The following is a 21,366-nucleotide window of genomic DNA, read 5'->3' as shown; positions in this document are numbered from 1 at the left end:
TGTAGTACATTTGTCAACAATGTGGCGGAGCATAAATGGCGGAAACTGAATCTTTCCAACACTTAAATAACTAGGTAGATGAGGGGTTCGTCAAGTTAAAATTACTTTCCTCGACGAACCATTTATTTAAAGTGACAGCAGGCGAAATTTGCGGAGGTGTTTGCACGATTTTTATCGAAGCTTAGCACTTTGAGCAGCAAGTTATACCACCTACAAAGACATTTTCCACCTAAGCTCGCTTTGTTTTTTAAAGTTCCTCCCATCCTCAAACGAGCTTTGCCAAAGCACCCAGGCAAAAGAAAGGAGCGTATCCATAATATACGGTTTGACTACGATGAAATTTCAATTTGTTGTACAAAAAACAACAATAGGAGTTACTTGCAAGACCACACTTCGCGCATAAAGGATTTGAGCAGTCCGCGTGGCTTGGGAGTCCGCTAACAATCCCTTGAATTGACCGCTTTGCAAGTTGTGTGATCATCCTTTTTCGGTCCCAGACCTCTTCGCCTTCCCCCCTCTGGCTTGATTCTTACAAAGACTCGTATGCATAATAATCTTTATTTGCTCGCTAAAAGTTTAGCAACTAATTAATTAAAGTTATAGCTACACTCTCACTTTTAATAGCATAAAGGCTCCTCGAGGCGATAGAGAGGTGATGTCCACTGACAGGGAGAAAAGAAATTTACAGATAAAAAAAGACTACTGAAACTAAATGAAAAACTACATATATTAATTACGAAAGAAACTGGGATGAATGAAAATTAAAATTATACCTAAATAACTGTGTTTTACAAACTTTTAAAACAATGTTCTAACTTTTTAATAAAATGAGAGGTTTTAATATACCTCTTATGTCGCTTTAGGTTATCGAGAAGTACAGTCAAGCTTGTAGCAAGCGGTGTTCCACGGGGAATGGCGTGTTGACCGCTTAATACAGATTGACCACTTATAGTAGGTTCCGCAGAACAGGAGTATTATAAAGAAATGATAAAAAACGTCATTTTACCATATAATTGAACACTCAGTGTTCAAAAATAGCTCATAAATGCCACCAACATTGATTTCTGGAGATGAATATGAATAAAATTGTACTTGATAGATTTTCTTTGAGTGGTCCCGCTTCGAGTGACAATACAAACATGCCGTTGGGACTCAATAAAGGGTGACCAAGACCGTTTAAGAGAGGTGAAAATTAAAGCAGTTAAGGGGTACGAATTTCGTTACTTTGACAAACGACCCCTTGATTAGGCGTCGCTTAAGGTGCCTTCTCACGGACTTTGGATTTACTAGACGATCTAATACTGTAAGTAGGAGCGGTTCAAATTTTGAAGTAGAATCAACAGAAGTGAGCAGACACAGCCTTCCTTAATTTCCTAAACAGCAAAGCGCCTCTCTGATCGTCATTTTAACTGCTTGTTTTACTTCAGAAATTTTCCAGCAGTAAAGAAACGGGTTCAACGCCGAATTTAAGTAGATCAAAATCACTGATAAGTCCCAGATTAGAACATTAAATGATGATAAATGATTATTGAACAAAGATGTAACTATAGCAAACGGAAGATAACAAACAATTAATGCCACCTGTACCCACAGCACACTAGACACTGCGTTTTGGTACCGCGGTATATCCACTGGAATTTGCTGTCTCAGTCGCCGTTGACATAGACGATCTTGTACTTCGAATTGGTGCCGGCGAATTGTGCGGAATAACATTAGATACGAGAAGACCGTGATTATTAGACTGCAGGACATAATTATTAGGCCATACCAAAAGGTTATCATGAAAGTAACCAGGTAGGATACTGCTGCTACACTACACGCGATCCAAAAGATGAGTATAAGACCATAGGTTCTCTTCAGAGTTACCACTTGTCTGTATCTCAGGCCTAAATAGAGAGCGAGAAGTCTGTCCACGCTTATTGCACTGATGGCTAGCAGCGATACTGTTCCCAACAAGTAACCCACGATGAAAGATATGGCTGCAGAGAGTCGACAAAGGTGCCATTCACTCTGAAGGAGAGACATGAGATAGGTAACGTTGCTTGGTTCCGCAATAAGACCAACTAAAAGATCAGTCGTTGCCAGACAACGGAGCAACAGTTTAGACGGCGGATGAAGGGAACAGTCCTTACGAAGGGCGAACAGGATGAGAGCATTTCCAAGAAAGGCAACGACGGATATAATAGTATTTATCGTTATTAGATAAAATAGTTGCCCCTGTACTCCGCTTGAGGAATCCATCGTGCATCGCATCTTCTGAAATGATTCAGTTCTGGTGTAGTTAGAGTTCATCATATTAAAATATCTGCTTTGTGCAGCCTTCCAGACACCTTAACGCGTACAAGGCGTAGAAACCAAGAAAAATTTTTTATGTTGAAACCGAAAAATATGAGGTGATGGCCACGAATTCAATAAGAAAACAAATATTAAATGTTAGTTTTGTGCGTATTAAGTTTCGCTAAGAAAGGCGCTAAAAGGACAGACGAAGATGATTACTTATGAGAACAGAGCAAGCTGTTAGAAAGACTTTTTCCGACTAATTAGATAACAATCGTAGAAAAGTTATAAATCTGCGAGTCTCTTTTAAAAATTTAGAGTTTTTCGTGACAAATTTGATCGCAATCACTAAAATTTAGCATTTCCCTTGGAAACTGAAATCGGCAAAACAAAAAAGTCAAACTTTTATTTTCTTGTGTTCATATTGTTTTTAAACCAACAAAAGTCCATTTGGACCATTTCCGTGTGTTCCATAAAGTAGTGTTTATCTTTGTCTGAGTGGTGTTTTTAACTGCACCTAAAAGGTAGCGGAATCTTTCAAGCGAAGTCGGATTAAGTTGAATCATCATACTGATATTACAATGTATAGTTGGCTAAAGAGCAGGAGCATTTCGCTTTGCGTTAAAGCTGCGATATGAATGAAATTTTATCCGAATTTAGAATATTGTCTGAAATGAAACACTACTAAATCATTCTAACTGTTACTGTAATAAGCACAACAATGAAAATTAATCATGGTTTCAAAGTTACTTAATAGAAAAGGGAGTTTGTGATGAGGAGTAGATGAGTCAAGGCGGATGAGACGAATATTTGAATAACGATTTGGCGTTTCTAACAGCGGGCCAGAGAGAGGAGAAAAAATTAACTCTTTTGACTCAGTTTGAGATGCGACTTACCAGCGGTTTTCTCTTTATGGACGACGATGCTTTGTCAGGTGTCAACCTTGATCCCCGTAAGTGTATAACAAATTTTCCTATCCAACTATCGTCGGCTTTCTTCATTTCCGGCGAAGTGGGAGTTTGAATTTTTCTTTAAAAAATTATTGGGAAATTGCTGATCTTTTTAAACTCAATGGGCACTCACTCACTTGGTCAACCTTTGCCGACTGCATAGCATGTCAAAACATAAAGAATGCTCTGGTTTGTAACTAAACTACCAAAAAATGAAATAGTACCTTCTCAGAGATCTCCAAGTCCATACGACTGACTCCATTTTGTAAAAAATCAAAAACTCGTGCAGTCTCTTACTCCATCGGAAAATGAGTATTGTATCTATTATGGGCACAAATTGTTAAATTTTAGGTGAACTCGCTGAAGTCTTCAGAGGACGAATATCACTATGTGGGTGTGTAGCAAATTTTCTTATTACCAGCGATCATTTTATTCACTAAAACTAAGTTTTATTTCAAAATTTATTAAGAATTAACCCCTTTCCAGAGAATAGATACAAACAAAACTTCTGAGGAAGTCTTTGAATTTTGTTTGCTCTAATGGATAAACTTCATTGGTACGTATGATGCACGATCCTCGCAGTAGAGAGCGCCATTTATGCAATAGCGAAAATCAGACCTGAAAAAAATCAGGCCTGTACGGGATTCGAACCACTGACCTCTGCGATACTAGTGCAGCGCTCTGCCAGTTGAGTTAACAAGCCAACTGGCAGCAAGCCGTTAAGTCAGTGGTTCGAATCCCGTACAGGCCTGATTTTTTTTTTCAGGTCTGATTTTCGCTATTGCATAAATGGCGCTCTCTACTACGAGGATCGTGCATCATACGTATCTATAACCGCAGTTCAAAATATATGAACTTCATATATTCATCGTACCAAACTTCATTGGATTACATTTCTTTCAAATGTTAAAAAGAAAAGTATTTAAAACGCATTACTACTAAACAATACTTAACATTACTCTATTAACAACAAAATCACGCTTTCTATCCATAGTTAAACTAAGTGATAATTACCTATGCTAAGTTTCGACGACGAACTTAAATGAAGCAGTTTTGACCTAATTTTCATCGATGTAACCATTGAGTCTGAATTAAAAATGGTCTGCATGAAAGCGATCCTCGCAGTAATAAACCCTTCTTATGTATTAATGGAAATAAGGCCTGAAAAAAAAAAAATAATAATAATAATCAGGCCCGTACGGGATTTGAACCCATGACCTTTGCGATACCGGTGTTCTACCAGCTAAACTAACAAGCCCACTGGGAGCTCGTCATTACGTTGGTTCGTAATAAACTCGTCGAAGTGATAAATCAATGAAATAATTTGGATATATCAACAAAGTTGAAATGGTAAATTAGCCACCGTTCGAATACATGAAAATCATATATGTATATTGCAGTTTTATGAAATGTACGAAAGCGATCCTCGCAATAGTAAACCCTATTTATGTAGTAATAGAAATGAGGCCCGACAAAAAGAAAAAATGCTCTATTTTCATAACATACAGTGAAATGTTTGCCTTGTCGTCTCCTTCACTCTGCTTTTCTAATTTCACTTATCTTCCAGCAATAAAGAATAAAGAGGGAACTCTGGTTTAACGACGAGTTAAAATAGACTAGTCTTACAGTTGTCGTCCAAGCGACAAAATACGAAGAAGAAATGTTTTCATAACTAAACAAGGTTATTACTACATTTTATTACACATAACACGAGAAATTTAAAGTGCACCTATACCCAAAAATTTGTTTTCGCTTAACGAAATAAGCTTATTTTTTGGAGTATTTCTCTGCAAAAATTTCTTAATTTGCTCAAATCTTTAATTTTCTGTGCCCAGTCAAAATACGGAAAATCGGCCGCCATCTTGCCCCACGACCGAGTTTAAAGAGGAATGGCTCTAGCGGGTAATGTGACGTCAAATCGAGAACACGAAAGTCTGCATTTCACACATTTTCACTTGTTTGGGAAGGTTGTCGTCGATATTGTCCGAAATATGCCGACTAGGTGTGTTGTAGGAGGAATGTACGAAGCGCGGTACCCTCTTGCAAATTTCGCACGTTGCTACATCCTTCTACAACACACTTAGTCGGCATATTTTCGGACAACATCGACTACAACCTTCCCAAACATGTGAAAATGTGTGAAATGCAGACTTTCGTGTTCTCGATTTGACGTCACATTACCCGCTAGAGCCATTCCTCTTTAAACTCGGTCGTGGGGCAAGATGGCGGCCGATTTTCCGTATTTTGACTGGGCACAGAAAATTGAAGATTTGAGCAAATAAAAGAATTTTTGCACAGAAATACTTCAAAAAATACGCTTATTTCGTTAAGCGAAAAAAAATTTTTGGGTTTAGGTGCACTTTAATCTATAAAGCTCATTTGTAGAAATCTATATACGCTTTATTTTCACATGTGAAAATAGCCTGTACAGCCAATCAGAATGGCGTACAGCTCCTTCACGTGTCGAAGTATAAACAATCAACGATAGCGTAAAGGCCTTTCCGAGCCAATCGCAATCGTGCATCGTTTACATTCAAATAGCTTTCCAGATTTGGCGGCTTTTTAGCGGCGTCACCTCTAAATTCTTTCTGCGAAAATGGCGAAGGCGGGAGAAAGCTCAAGATTTGTGTCGGTTGGTTGCTCTCTAGACGAGTATGCACAGCATCAAGTAAAAAAAAACACAGAGAGATGCCTCATTGCTCAAATTTTTTTTAGTTTCATGGCACGAGCCGAGGGAGATTGAAAATATTGATGCAAAAGATCTTGACGTGTTAATCGCTAATTTTCTACTTCAAGTTCGAAAGAAAGACGGAGAACAATACGAACCTTCATCGCTCAAGTCTTTTGTTTCAAGCTTTGATCGTTATTCAAGAAAGAAAGACTATTCCTCAACCATTATGGATGGAAAGGAGTTCCAAAAGACTAAATAAGCGTTATTCGCAAGCAAAAAGGAACTAAAGAAAGAAGGGAAAGGAAATAAACCAAACGCTGCGCGTATGCTGACAGACGAAGAGATTGATATTCTGTATGGCGAAGATTTACTCGGTTGCTCTGCATCGGAGGTTCTCATTAACACTATATGGTTAAACAACACACAGTTCTTTGGATTGCGAGGTTGTCAAGAGCACAGGGACATGAGATAGGGTGATGTTGAAAGAAACAGTGGATGGAACCGGCAACATTTCTAGAGAATCACGAAAGACAGACGAAGACACAAACAACTCGTGAATAAAACCCCGTACAAAGCACTTTCTATGACGTAATTAACTTTATATATGGAAGATAGTAAAGAACCAACACCGCCTACACCCACAATGCACTGTGAAGTACATTTCTGTATCGAGCGACATTTAGCGGTGTTTGGTTGGTTGGTTGTTCTTGGGTCCGTTGTTTAAGGTCGATCTGATGACGAGAGTAACTAATGTGCGAGCCTGCGTGCCGGAGCCGTTTTTTGCGAGCCTCGAGCCTCGAGCCTCTTCTTGCGAGCCACTGTTTGTTCTATATTTTTCCATTTTCTGTCCTCACTTTATTCTAACAGTCTTTGGAGAAAGAAAGCATTTCTAGAAAGCATTTCTAGAAAGCATCTCAAGGTGAAAATCTGAAAAAATATCAAACTAGACGCTCGAGGAGCGTTCACTCGGGCTTCGTAGCGAGCGCTTTACTTGAGAATTCACCACGCGTAAAATTTATTCGCAACTACAAAGCCATAGCATTCACACAAAACACGAGTACAATAGTCCTTTTTACAGTTGTGGGCTTGGTGGCCAAGCCTTTGAACAGGAGTGAGGCTAAGGGTGACCTTGTTATGATAGAGATGTTGCTGCTTTTCAAATGCAAATTTCTTTCTTATCATGCTAACTAGATACAGGTCTCTATCACAACAGGGTCACCCTTAGCCTCACTCCTGTTCAAAGGCTTGGCCACCAAGCCCACAACTGTGAAAAGGACTATTATAATATGCATCACGAGATCTGAATTTTTTTACCTTTAATGACACTGTAACATCATTATGTTTATGTACATTGGTCATATTGGAAAATTTTTCTAGTATATCACAGTCATCAAGAGTATTCATCGTGTCTTCTACTAAGCACTCGTAACTCCATGCAAAAAGCAAACCAACTTTCATGATCGCTTGCACAATAATAATAGTGATTAGGTACGAAATATCAAATCGTACTTTACAAGTATTGAACCCGAAAGAAACCAATTACAGAAACAGGTATTTAAAGGAAGAGCTAAGCTTAGATATTTCACATTACTGTTCATGTTGCTTCTGTCAGTATCCCTATCCAATTCTCTGTTGTTAGCGCCACCTTCGAGCGAGGTGTTCGTCTCAGCTTCATAGTTTGTTGTTAATCGGCTGTCACAGTTTTGCCAGTATTTTCGTAGTTTGAGCGAAAACGCTCGACATCGTCTAGAGTGGGCCTACCACGAATGGTGTATGCGTTTGTATGTGAGAACAGCGTATAAGACAGGAATCTTTGCTGTGCGACCTTCCCAAAACACAACATTTCGAAAATTGTGTTGTTTACAATCAGCGAGCACACGATAAATCACAACTCATCATCACAATTCTGACAAAAACTCACTTTGCTGTCGTTAGGATTAAAACCTCCCAAATCTGATAATTTAAAAGCAAAATGTGTAAACAGTATTAGTACTTAAAAATCTGCGTAATTTTAATAAAAAAAAACACTAAGTGGAACAATTAAATGAAAACAAAGCTTACCATCCACGAGAGAAGATTCCGCCATAATAGGCTATTCTCAGGAGTTGATCATGTGACCGACTTCCCCTTGCATGACAACCAGCTGTTATCTTTGTATTGAAGCGTGTCTCTTATTTGTGTTGAAAGTGCTCTAACGGTTAATCCTAATCCGTCTCTTTGTCAACTGGAAAATATTATTGCCAAAGCTTACCATACAGTGAATTTTGTGAGATTTTCGACGGAACTAAGAGAATTTTGACGAAGTTTTGACTTCGCGAAGTGAGCGCCATTAAGACAAACGTGGCGGGATCAACAATGGGTAAGTATCGCAAGTTTTTGCCGTAATCTCTGACCTTTTCTTGGAACGTTTTCGGAAGAATAGTAAAAAGTTTTAAAGCAATCCTTGTCTTAGCAGATAATGGGACTCAAGATTTGTCTTTTATTCCAAATTTGACGTTCGCGGACGTCGACTCATCGAGACTAACGCCAAACTCAAGTCTTGATGTCAAAACACAGTGAAAGCGTACAAATTTTTCGCAGAACCTAGCTATCTACACGAAATAAAGGGTATTTACTTCCTACAGAAATATATTCTGAAAGCTTTACATTTTCTAATTTTAAGTTACAAAGTGACCGCAACACTTTTTGAGGGAACAATTTATTAAGTTCTTAACCGCTCGTGATGCGTGATTCTGATAAGCGTATATTTTCTTCCTTTCAGTTAGTTACACGGCTGACTAAGTTGCTATAACAGCCAAATGCTTTCGATCAATGAAAAAAACCGAGTCCCCGCATAATATCTCAGCAAATATCGAGTTGAAAGATAAATCATTGAGCGGGAAATGCAGTTGTGTTGCTGGAATAGATGGATATTGCCACCACATCATTGCTTTGTTTTTCTACTTGGCACACTGTAAACAACTTGGTCTTAAGTCTCTGCCTGATGAATTGACTTGTACTAGTATGAAGCGACGATGGAGCGTTCCAAGAGGGAAAAAGATCGAACGAAAGCAAATTCAAGACATCCTAGTCAAGAAACCTCAAATGGGTGCAAAGAATTCGAAATTTATCAAATTAACTCTATATTCACCATCTAAGTACTATGGACTGCTTCATTCAACTTCCTTTGAGGAACTATCTCCTGTCCCTATTACAGCTAGTATTCTTCCCCATCAAGATAATCTCGCTAACTTAGAAACTGTGACTCCAAAATTTGGTAGTGCATTAAAAGGAAGTGTTTTGTCCTACCAGCAAAAGCTTTCGCAAGATTACATTATTAATTATTTCACTTTAGCAGGATTCCCACTTCTACCTTATGAAGACTCTGGTGATAGATTTGAAAATGCCTTCAAAATTTGTTTAACCAGTGATAAGCAAGCTGCACTGGAATCATTGAATCTTGATAGAGATGTTGCAATTGACGTAGTAAAACTGTACAACAAAATTCAAGTCAGTTGTGGTATCTTCTGCGTAGAAAGAGGATTACAGCAAGCAAGTTTGGTTTAGTGGCTAGAAGAGTGGGCAACTTTGAAAGGCTTGTGGAGCAACTCAACCCTTCGAGACATATGACAACAGCTGCTATGAGACGAGGAATTGACCTTGTCAACCTTGTCAACCTTTTCCCTTCAGGCCTTATCATCAACCCAAAGTGCCCATGGTTAGGGTGTAGTCCTGACAGAAAAGTATTTGACATTGCTGCTTCTGAAAATGGACTAGATCCTTTTGGATTATTGGAAGTCAAAGTTGTAAAAGCGGATGAGACAAGTTTTGATAATGTGAGGTATTTGTCCAAGAATACCCAAAATGAGTACTCTCTTAAGACAACACATGATGATTTTTACCAAGTGCAATGCCAACTGGGGCTCACTGGCTTACAGTGGTGTGACTTTTTTAGTTATATTGATGACAACACATTTGTATGTTCAAGAATCTATTATGACAAAGAGTTTTTTCAAAATGCAAAGGATAAAGTTGATGCTTTTTTCTTCAATTACTATTTGCAACATTGATGATAATATTATTGTAAAAATTAATTTAATTTTGAGTTTAATAATGATTGTCATCCTATGTCCAAGTTAAACCATAACAATTCTACAAATAATACAATGATAGTCAGAGTGATTTTCTATCATATGTCGAAAAGAGTCACTTTTATTTGGTTCACAATGAAGAAGCTCAAGTCAGCTACTAAATCATATCTTTTGGTTTTTTTGTATCTATTCAATACTACTCATCATCTTTAATAAGTGGACCTTGAAAATTTGTTAGTAAACATGCTATAAGTTTGACTGACAGACCCAAGTGTATTTAAAGGTATATCTGAATCAAAGATATGAAATTCTTTCAGTATTCGTATTGCTCGCACTGCGTGTATTCCTAACTTGGCAATAGTTTTCGTTTGTTTAACTTCATGACTAGCAAATTGGCTTTTACTTTGCAAAAATGGAGGGAGATTTAAAGTTACATTTTTTCACCAGTAGCAAGTCTTCAATTTCAAAACCTTTGTCTGCCACGTCACTATCACTAGGCTCTAAAAGATCAAGTATTCCAGAACATCTGGCTATTTCCCTATCAGAAATAGCACCTGTGTATAGCTTAGAAACGAAAATAATGGCTCCTTTTGGAGATATTCCCACAAGTCCCTTTAATGTTGTATTACTCTTGTAAGCAGAGTAGAGCTGTGATTGTAAAAGTAAAGAAGATGGTGTTTGTACATACAACTCTGTACAATCAATTATAACTCTTGTGTTGGGATAGAGTTTTAAAAATTCATCTGACATGGAATTATCTGTTCTCTGGTTGGCCAAATAGACTGAGAAGCTAACAAAAACTAAAGGTAGTTGATCCAAGTGGCGAGCTTTGGACTTACTGATGAAGGGTGTAAATTAAAGCTAAAAGCAAGATCCTGCTGAAATAATCCAAGTCTGATACGAACAAGACACATAAAGCATTCATCAATCAAGAGCATTGACCGTGATGATGGCCTGCTATCTAGTACACCTGAAGCATAGCAGTATGTCATGTTTTCAGCAGATGGCTTGGCAAATTCATAGAAAGCAATTAGGTGTTCATAAGTAGGAAACCCAGTATAAAACTTAATGCTACTATTATACCTAGTAATCCTTTCTAACCCAAATTTATATATTTTCAGAGTAACTTCTTGTTTTTCTATTTCATCTCTCGCCTGTTTTGTAGCCAAATTTGCCTTCTGAATTTCTAATTGTGCGCAGGGTTGGAGTTGTGAATATTCATCTCTAGTGGATTTCAACTCTAGCTCTAAGGCCTTCAACTTTTCTCTAAGAACATCTATTTCACTACTTTCACTGCTGATCTCAGTTTGTTGGTTCTCTTCCATGTCAACATCAACATTTTCATGTGTCTCAGTCGAAGACCCAGAAATAGGAACAGAATGACCTTTGAGCATGGAATATTCTAGAAGTTTAACATAACAAGGAAAAGAAAAGTTACCTTTCAACATGACGAATAATTTTTCTCCTCACTTTGGCATTTGGCTTCCATGTAAATATGCGAGGAAATGCACCTTGCTTTAACAGTCGACGTCCTGCATTGTCAGTGGGCAAGAAGTCTTCCTCCGAAAAATGCTTGGAACATACTCTGGTATTGTTTGTAATCTGTGAAAAAGAAACACGGGCTTTAAATTACAATGATTGACAAAAATGCCACGAACTACATTTACTATCATGTCCAATGTTAGATCAATTGGTGTTCACTTAATCGAGCAAACAGTTCTAACCTTGAAAAGATCACCTTCATCTCTTCTAATTTTTGAAATCCAGATCTTTCCAAGGTCGATATTCTTTGGGATTCGATGAAAACACAGAGAGGAATCCTATCGAGCGTCTCCCTCACAGTCTGGAACACAACAATGATCAGTGCACTTCTTCATCCTCTTGGAAGGATGTTCCGCTTAAATATGTGAAGAAATACAAGATTAGTCGAGAGAATAATTGATAGCAATCTTAAAAGATCAGTCTCGTCATTTTTTATTGAAGATCTTCAAAATGAAAACAAATTTACGATTTCTCGTGTTTTGAGATTCCATGGTCCAGATTGTTTTTGTTGTGCTTTTGTCTGTGAGGCGTCCTGGAATGTCGAATCGAGATCGAAAGACAAGCATTGAGTCTCATTAGCTGTTAAAGGAAGGTTCATCTGATCAGCTGTAACTAATATTAAAAGAAAATTCAAACAAAGTTCAGATATTAACAAAAAATTGCGTTACTTACTCATTGTTGATTCCGCCATGTTTGTCTTGCTGGCGCTCACTTCGCGAAGTCATAACTTCGTCAAAATTCTTGTCAAGGACATTAGCCAGAAGGCTCATTTTTTGATTGATTATTGATTAGTTCACTAATTTCAGAATGATCTTAGATAGCCACATAGTTACAATGCTTATCTGTTTTTCTGTATTTCTATTGGTTTTGTAATCGGACCTTTCAGCGTCACCATGCGCATATAAAAGGCAAATTTAGCGTCCCTTTAATCAGTTCTTCGTAAGTTTTGAATAGCCTTGGTAAACTTTCGCCCTTTCGATTTCTCAACCTCTGGCACAAGCTGGACCGATATGTGAGTACCTTTGTAACTTTGTTTTTTCCTCCCCAGCCTTTTCAGTGTTGGGCGACAATATACAAACAAATATTGTAATGATCTGTATAGATTTAAGATTTAAAGGCCAAATTCGTGCCAATTTGCGAGTCAGTGAACGCCCATCATTTAGATGGAACAATGGGCTGTTTATCAGTCATCAAAACTCTTTCAATTTGTTTCCAAACTTTTGTTCTGTTTCACTTGTATTGTTAATCTCGTTACAGACTTTAAAGCCCAGTATTTAACATGCGATTCTTTGATCATGTATTCCGCGGCTTTTCGTTAGATTGATAGAACTTCGTTGTATTGTTGTTTCAGTTTAGGATCGATCGTTCGATAGATTAATTGACTGTCAGAATAATCGTTATTTTCGTCATTGATTGTGGTTTGTGGTCGTTTGCCTTTCAAGAATAAAGATTCGTGCAAACAGTCAACTTTGGGTTGTCATTTCGATCAGTAAAATAGTCCCAAACACCTCGTTAACCTCGTTTTGGAGCGACACGCCCTTGAACTTTAGAATTTAGATTTTGGTCGCCGTAAACGCTACAATTCTCTTACTTCCGTCGGAAATCTCACAAAATTCACTGTATGGTAAGCTTTGGCAATAATATATTTCCAGTTGACAAAGAGACGGATTAGGATTAACCTTTAGAGCACTTTAAACACAAAAAAGAAGACACACTTCAATACAAAGATAACAGCTGGTTGTCATTCAACGCAGAGAATGGCTTGCCAGTCAGCATGGCGTTGCTAAGGGGAAATCGGTGACATGATCAACTCCTGCAAAAGGCCTATTGCACTTTGCAGAACACATGAAGACTGCAGTAATCAAGACCATAAAATGGCATCATGTCCAGATTTGGATGTTATTTTCCCGGGGCTCGCAAAAAATGGCTCCGGCTCGTCATAAAAGGCTCGGGCTCGCAGGCTCGCATTATAGCAACCCCCTCTGATGACGACGAAGTCCGAAGGAAATCTTTGTCTACGAGAGGACTGAGGTTATCAGACATAACGTTATCAAGTTACTGAGACTACAAAGGCCAGAACCCAAAAGGTTATAAGGACTACATAAGTTCTCTTCACGGTTACTATTTGTCTGTATCTCAGCCACAGTAAGAGAGCGAGAAGTCTGTCCACGCTTATTCTAGTTAAAGTCAGCAAGAATAATAAACCTAACATATACCCTGTCACGAACGATGCTACAGCTGAAAATCGACAAAGACTCACATCGTCGTTGATAATGGACGTTAAATAGGTGATATAAAGGGGCTCTACAAAGAGAGCAACGCACAGATCAGTTACTGCTAAGCATCGGAGCAAGAATCGAGACGGCGTTCAAATGGAAGAACTTTTCGAAGGGCAAGTAAAATCAGCGTGTTTCCAATGAATGCAGTGGCAGATATTACAATGTTAAAAAATAGATTGTATTTCTCTTGTATTCCACTTGTCAAGGCCATTGAGCATCAAAGCTATTCAAATGATTCAGCCTTATCCCATCGTTATAATTTCTGATTCCCAGTTTTCTTGAAAACGTGGAGTGTTTTAACAACAGCAAGTTTTAGTGCGTCCGCGTGTGTGTAGTGCGTTCTAGTGAGGTTGAAAACAAAGGAGGTGTATAAGATGTTTGCTTTCCGTATTTCGATCCACTAAGTGTTAAATTAAAGGTCGTATTTCAATTTGCGGGTTGTTAACTGTTACGTACATCTAACTAAGGAGATGGAAAAACACGCTATCTTAATGAAAAAGAAAATTTGTTATTCGAGGAAACTTAAAAATGCAAACTTGGCTTATTTGTACGATGGCCCAGAAGGGTCACAGTCCAGTTTTAATTTTTGACGGTCCAGTTTCAATTTTTGACAGTCCAGTTTTATTTTTTGACAGTCCAGTTTTATTTTTTGACAGTCCAGTTTTATTTTTTTTTGACAGTCCAGTTTTATTTTTTTTTGACAGTCCAGTTTTATCTTTTTCACAGTCCAGTTTTATTTTTTTTGACAGTCCAGTTTTATTTTTTTTGACAGTCCAGTTTTATTTTTTTTGACAGTCCAGTTTTATTTTTTGGCAGTCCAGTTTTATTTTTTGACAGTCCAGTTTTATTTTTTTTGACAGTCCAGTTTTATTTTTTGACAGTCCAGTTTTATTTTTTTTGACAGTCCAGTTTTATTTTTTTTGACAGTCCAGTTTTATTTTTTGGATCACAGTCCAGTTTTATTTTTTGGGTCACAGTCCAGTTTTATTTTTTGGATCACAGTCCAGTTTTATTTTTTGGGTCACAGTCCAGTTTTATTTTTTGAGTAGTCACCAGATCTCTCTCGATGTGTTGCATGTTACACGTGTTGTTTGTTTGGCAGCCATTTTGTACGATGGACACTATTATAAGACAAACTGTGCAGGAGGAGTTGCGGCGCTCCAATTCTATTGAATCAGAAACGGTGTCTTCTGTTAGCCAACATAATAGTGGCCAAATTGAAGAAGGGTCGGTCTCGGCGGGATCGACACCGAATACATTTTCATCGCGAACGTTCAACCGACTATCTGGTCTTCTGAACCGAATTCGGCATGGCAGTAGAGGCAAAAGCAGTTCAAACAAGAAGCGGAAAATTGAAAAGTAGCATAGGGTACAAGTAAGATGAATGCATTATGACCAAACTAAGAAAAAGTTTGTTACTGTTCGTCAAAAGAATGGCGGTGGCAATCGCTTTATAACATATACTGATGCAGATCCACTGAAGATGGAAGAGCTTGTGGAGAGGGCGTGTGCGTTGTTTTTCCCGGGTGGAAAGAACAGTTTTGCTGGTCATATAGACGAAATGAACAAATGGATCTGTGACACAACGGGGGTGACAATTTTCGATTTTCCTGGCAAAGGAACTGTGGAAGACTACCTGAAGAGTAATGGATTGTATCCTTCCTCCACTTACTTTTACCTACGCACCCAACCACGACATCTTATGGGTGATGAATTTGAAGACAGCAATTACGTAGAGGCGACGAACACAGACAACACGTCATCCACAAAAGTAAGTTCTGTCACAGTATCAGTAACGGCATGTACTACTAAATCTGATGATAGCGAGGTGCACAATGTCTGTAGCTGTTCTTTTGAGAAAGGAAAAAACTGTGTCCGTTGTGAGCAGGACCTCGAGTACCAGCAAAGTCTCATGGCCGATTCAGTTGACACTGAACAACCTGAAGAGTTTCAGCCCGAAAGCATTCATGCAAATGATCAGTTGACTTCCTTTATTAGTCCAGTGTCTGTGCATGAAATGAGAGAGCTCCGTTTGGCCCATTTTCAACGAGACACCTGTCATCTAACTGTGCAAAGTCAAGATAATCAAGATCAAAGGTTTGTTTCACCAAGTGAGGACGAAGTGTCCCCTAGCACTGTGGACGGGCCTTGTGGAGTGCTTGAAGAGGGAGGTTATGTCCAATTACCTACAGTTGGTATGGCAAGAGAATCAGCTGAATGCATAGTTTCAGAAAATGGCGAAATTGCCGGGCAGGGGCTTTCACTAACAGTTCATCGTTCATGTATTTGTAAAGATATGATTGAGCATTTTAACGATGAGAAAATGTTGCAATCTGAGTTAGTGTTTACAATTATCAATGAGAGGGGGCAAAAAGAAGAGGGTGTGGGTATTGGAGTTTCAAGAGAAGTTTTCTCTTTATTCTGAAAGGAGTTTGCAAATAGCATGACAATAGGGGAAAGAGAAAGAGTACCCTTTGTGAGGCATGATCATTTCATTAAGGAGTGGGGAGCTATTGGTCGAATTTTGGTGAAGGGGTTTAGATCAGTTTCCTACTTCCCTTTGTTCTTATCAAAGGCTTTCATGTGCCACTGCCTGTTTGATGCAGAAGTTCCTGAAGGCATTGTTCTTGAGTCTTTCATTAAATACTTGTCTCCTGTTGAAGAAGAGCTAGTTACAAATTTTCTTGGAAAAGCTGACTTTGCAGCTGAAAATGATGATTTGTTTGATTTCCTAGAGAGATTCAATTGTAGGTCACAGGTCAGTCCAGAGAATATCAAGAAAGTGCTTGTAGAGATTGCCAATCAGGAGCTGATACAGAAACCTCATGTCATGGTTGCCACCTGGCAGCCTATGGTCCAAGAGCTGAAACAGTATCCACAGTTTCAGACTATTGCAGGTATCCAAGGCTTTTATGATAGAATTAATCCAACAAACAAGAAAGTTCTTAATTCACTTGAAGCACAGCCAAACTCTGAAGCAGAACGAGATGCGCTAAAATTTCTGCAAAGATACATACGAGGATTAGACAATGCAAAACTAGTCCAGTTCTTAAGGTTCACAACAGCTTCTGATGTCTTAACTACCAACAAGATTGAAGTCTCCTTTACCAGACTGGAAGGTGCTAGTTCCAGACCTATAGCTCACACGTGTGGGCCGCTTCTGGAACTGCCTTCCACTTATTCCAATTTTGTTGAATTGAGACAGCAGTTCAATAATATTTTGGAAAAAAGTAGCTGGGAAATGGACATTATGTGAGTTAACTCTTCAAGCCGCATTGTCATCATGCAAATTCACACTCGTGACTACATGTAGTATTAAATATTTACTTATAGTTTTACTTTGAGGAAGGGAAACGCCTCAATGAATTCATACTATCAAATTGTGAGGGGAAATTTTGTTTAGAACCTTGATTTTCTTCCTTGATTTGTACCTGGTTGTGTTAATTTTGGTTATAGTAGGAATTATTTGCCTGTTATTGACCAAATGACCTGATATTGTTGTGTTGTTTCCTCTGCAACCTTCACCCAAGGAGGGTTGCATAGCCCTGTGATGATTATGAATAACTTGGCATTTATTTATCTGCTCTTGTTGTCTTAGCTCAATTGCCTACTTTTGGTTTGGCTCTTTGTTTGTTTTTTTACATGTTTTGTTTAAGGATTGGGAGGGAAACAATGCTAACCATGAAAAGAATGGACTGACTAAAGAATTTATTTCCCAAGTCAATCCTCTTCATTATGTCAACATTCTTTCAGTCCATACTCTAAAAAATGCAATAAAAACAAGCAAACAAGACAGAACAAACATTGTTCTGAAGCATTTATTTTTTCTGCATGTGACAGGTTTTCAATCTTGAGATAGATAGCACTGTTTGTAATCAAACCATATGTACTCCCTTATGTTCTTTGCGGTTCCCTTACTGTAATCATTAACACAAGAACAATGCCTCACATGTTGGGTTAAGTTTGCTCATCAATTAGGTAACTAAGAAGTATGTTATACATGTTCAGTTCACATTTGATTAACTGACCCAATTCATTTGCCTTGTCCCTTTCCAGTTTATGTGACTATCACACAATGCTTCAGTTAAAAATGATTTTCTGCCTTGAAAAGGCTTAAGCAAAGCAAAGCTTGAATGTTCAGGAGAGTTAGAGAGGGAAAACGTGAGGGCAGATGGCTTGGTGCCAGTTCTTTAGGATTTTGGTTATTAAGTTGTCAGTATGCGCTTGGACAGAATATTCCAAGATGTGTATGCTATTATTAAAGGATATTGAGATTTTCCAGTGTTTGCGTTTTGTTTTATTTTCATATCATAAGCATTCTGTTTTTACAGAAAGAAGTGCAACAATAATATAACTCTTGGCAAAAGAGCAGGCCATGAAGATGTTTTGAGATAGATTTGCAGAGGAGAGATAATAGATACTTAAAAGTACCTCTCCTCTGTACGTCTATCCAATTACGACAGGTCAGTTGAACCAAGGAAGTCTGGAAACCTAGCACTGCATCAGAAAAGCTCATTTATTACGTTAACCTGTCAATCTCTTGAATTAGTCGCAGATAGAGATCAAGTCCTTCGTTAACATCTTGTGGTAAGCTCAGTCCAAGAACATTCATAACTATTAAAGCAAACTCCCCAAACTCTTCACTAAAATCAGCGGAACACATGGTTGAATTATCATTAAACTCTTCTAGTTCATGGAGATCAATGTCTTCTTTGAAGTCCTCTGTGTTATAGAGGTGGGGCAGGAAATACATGCAGTCGGGTTTTCCTCTAGGACCAGTGCTGTTACCAAACTTGCTTGATGCTATTTGATGTTGATTCCACATTTCAGCAACTTGATAAAGCTCTTGTCTGAATATGTTCATGAAGCAAAATCGAATACAATCCTGGTGAACAGGGTCAGAGCCATTAAATAGGCCCAAGTCTGACAAATCTTTGAAAAAATTTATCCACCAACCAGGGCCATCTTTTACAAGTTGGGACCAATAGGCTTCAATTCTTTGGTTTGCTGTTGATCTGCCAATGACAAAGCATCTCTCACCGGAATTATCATCATTGTGTGAAGACCTAAGGTAAGTATGGATTGCCTCAATGACACTGTTTTCAGTTCCATCATCCGATCTGATCTTTCTTGGTACGCCACCTGACTGCTTTACAGCGTCCAAATAGTATTATGCAATCACTTCTGGGTTTTTGTTTGTGGAGCCCACCTCCAGCCAAATAAGCCTTCTTGAAAAGCCATCGATACATCCATGCACGCTGAAGCCATACGGCTTTAATTTATCGTGGCCATCGATATGCCATATGAAATTCGGTCCTTTCGAGTGGTAAGCCCTTCGACGCAGCCTCTTTTTTCGTCTGCTATTCACGCCATCAGGATCGAGTTCTCTGAGACACCTCATGACGGTTGCTCTTTTAACAATAACCCCCTTCTTTCTGAGCCTGGACCACATCTTACGGTATCCCACAAAACAACCACTTTTCCCAAGTTCCTTCTCGATGGCATTCTTCAGTTGATCATCAGATATGGTGGATCTTCTCGACAGGGCTAAGGATCGAAGACGTCTTTTCAGGGTTGATAAACTGATAGCTATGTCGTGGAGTTTCAAAAATTCAAGTATTTCCAGATTGCTGTAGCCCTGTTTGAAGTACTGTGATATAAGTTCCAGCTCATTTCCGTCAGAATTATCACTGTCGCTCATGCATGGCGTATATGTTGGTAACGGCATTTTGTACTTTGTACTTTGGAATCAAAATGGCGGAAAATTGAAATTCCCGCCCTTTCAGTGTACAGTTGATGAAGGTTCAATCGAGGGAGATCTGGTGACTACTCAAAAAATAAAACTGGACTGTGACCCAAAAAATAAAACTGGACTGTGACCCAAAAAATAAAACTGGACTGTCAAAAAAAATAAAACTGGACTGTCAAAAAAATAAAACTGGACTGTCAAAAATTAAAACGGGACTGTCTAAAAAAATAAAACTAGACTGTCAAAAAAAAATAAAACTGGACTGTCAAAAAATAAAACTGGACTGTCAAAAAATAAAACTGGACTGTCAAAAAATAAAACTGGACTGTGACCCTTCTGGGGCATCGTATATTTGTTACTTGTACGTTTTAGTTTTACTGCGAGCTGCTTAAAACAAATGAGACAACAAAAAACAGATTTTGCTTCTCGAAGATATTATTTTAAATATATGACATTCTCTGAGTGGATCTGTACCTTTCTCTTAATAATTTAAGATAACTTCAAGTTTTTGTTCGAGTAAATGATGACTTCCGAACGCATTAAAATAAGTTCTAATCCTCTTTTCAATCACGTGACCTTGAAATTAGAAGTAGCCTGAAAAACATTATTTTCTACGACCACTTTTCAAAGAATACTTTCAAAGAATAGTTTCAATGCGTGGTAAGTGGTGAATTTTAAGATTTCAATGCAATTACTGCCTTCATACGTAATTTCGCCGCACTTACCCCAAATAAAGCAGAATTTCCTCGATTTAAGCATCGATTTATTGAGTTCCTCGATATGTGATGCTTATGCACAAGAGTGATGTAAATGACGATTGAAAATTTTAAGCCTGGTGATTTAGTAAAAAAAGATGATCTTCAGTGAATGACAAAAGTATACCTAAATAAAAAATAAAAATAACATTAAAAACTTCGAGCGCTCCCATTAGGACTCAAACCTACGAAATTACCATTTGTAATTTTAAAGCTCTATCACTGAGATGCAAGATTCATGGCAAGCTGAGCCGTTTTATCATTTCGAATTCATAGCTACAACTGCGAGAATAAAAATTTTGATATGTGATACTTATGCGCAACGATGATGTTGATGAAAATTGTACATGTTTAGCCTGGTGGTTTAGTGAAGGAAGATTTTATTCACTAAATGGAACAAGCAAACTTAGAAATAAAACCACTGAGCTATGTAAGACTCTCGTGGCAAGTGAGGCCATCTTACTGATTTTATGGTCACAAATCTCTTGTATATTGCGAGGGCAAAATACAGAGCGACAAAAGTGCCGCAGTAAATGATCCAAACTATGATTTTATTTTGTTTTTCAGGCTTGACCTAGGAAAAAAAAAACTTTTAAGCGCGGCCGAATCTTTTTATTGGTCATAGAGAACACTTTCCGTTGTTTTTATCTTTTCTCTGTATTCCTTATGCGATTGATTCGATGCACAGATAAGGACGTAGGGATATATAATGCAAGCTTAAATCAAAATATTAAAAAGTGAAACGATATTGGAATAATAAATCCCTTATTCGATGACTTAATAAAAAGATCATATGTGATTATGATAATCTTTTAGCTTGTGTCAAAAATCATTGGAATATCTTTTCTCTGTTCTAGCTTAAACAGAACACCATTATGTTTTTTATTGAATCAATTTTTTTCTGATTCAAAACTTTTTCATCTACTTCGTCGAAATTGTAATCAAATGCGTATTCATGTTCCCCACAATCTTCTCCCTCGTCAGCATGGTCGCGTTTTGGTTTTCTCTATTTTAATTTTTTCTGTTCTAAGGATGTTTTTTTGTTCTTAATCAGTCTGCCACACGTACTGCGC

The 21,366-nt window shown here is 38.0% G+C and overlaps 1 protein-coding gene, 1 long non-coding RNA gene and 3 pseudogenes across 2 annotated transcripts; 1 reads left to right on the top strand and 4 right to left on the bottom strand.

Annotated features, from left to right (window-relative positions):
• Nucleotides 1-539: 539 nt before the first annotated feature.
• On the bottom strand, nt 540-2,446 carry LOC111320985 (melanocortin receptor 3-like). The gene has a single exon (XM_022923740.2). It carries the CDS (start codon nt 2,293-2,295, stop codon nt 1,366-1,368), a length of 930 nt encoding a protein of 309 aa, XP_022779475.2. The 5' UTR covers nt 2,296-2,446; the 3' UTR covers nt 540-1,365.
• Nucleotides 2,447-4,722: 2,276 nt separating this feature from the next.
• On the bottom strand, nt 4,723-14,247 carry LOC148728464 (uncharacterized; annotated as a pseudogene).
• Nucleotides 10,438-11,825, bottom strand: LOC148728465 (uncharacterized). The gene is made up of 3 exons (XR_015989072.1): nt 11,693-11,825; nt 11,407-11,570; nt 10,438-10,616 (listed from the first exon to the last, which is right to left on the bottom strand). It is a non-coding gene; the product is annotated as an uncharacterized LOC148728465 (long non-coding RNA).
• Nucleotides 14,248-14,339: 92 nt separating the features above from the next.
• On the top strand, nt 14,340-18,073 carry LOC148728463 (uncharacterized; annotated as a pseudogene).
• LOC148728462 (uncharacterized) lies at nt 17,607-19,837 on the bottom strand (annotated as a pseudogene).
• Between the last annotated feature and the right edge of the window lie 1,529 nt (nt 19,838-21,366).

Source organism: Stylophora pistillata, chromosome 6, assembly GCF_964205215.1.
Source record: "Stylophora pistillata chromosome 6, jaStyPist1.2, whole genome shotgun sequence".
NCBI lineage: Eukaryota > Metazoa > Cnidaria > Anthozoa > Scleractinia > Pocilloporidae > Stylophora > Stylophora pistillata.
Note: the sequence above shows the minus strand (reverse complement) of the source record. Positions and strands in the feature narration are given on the sequence as shown.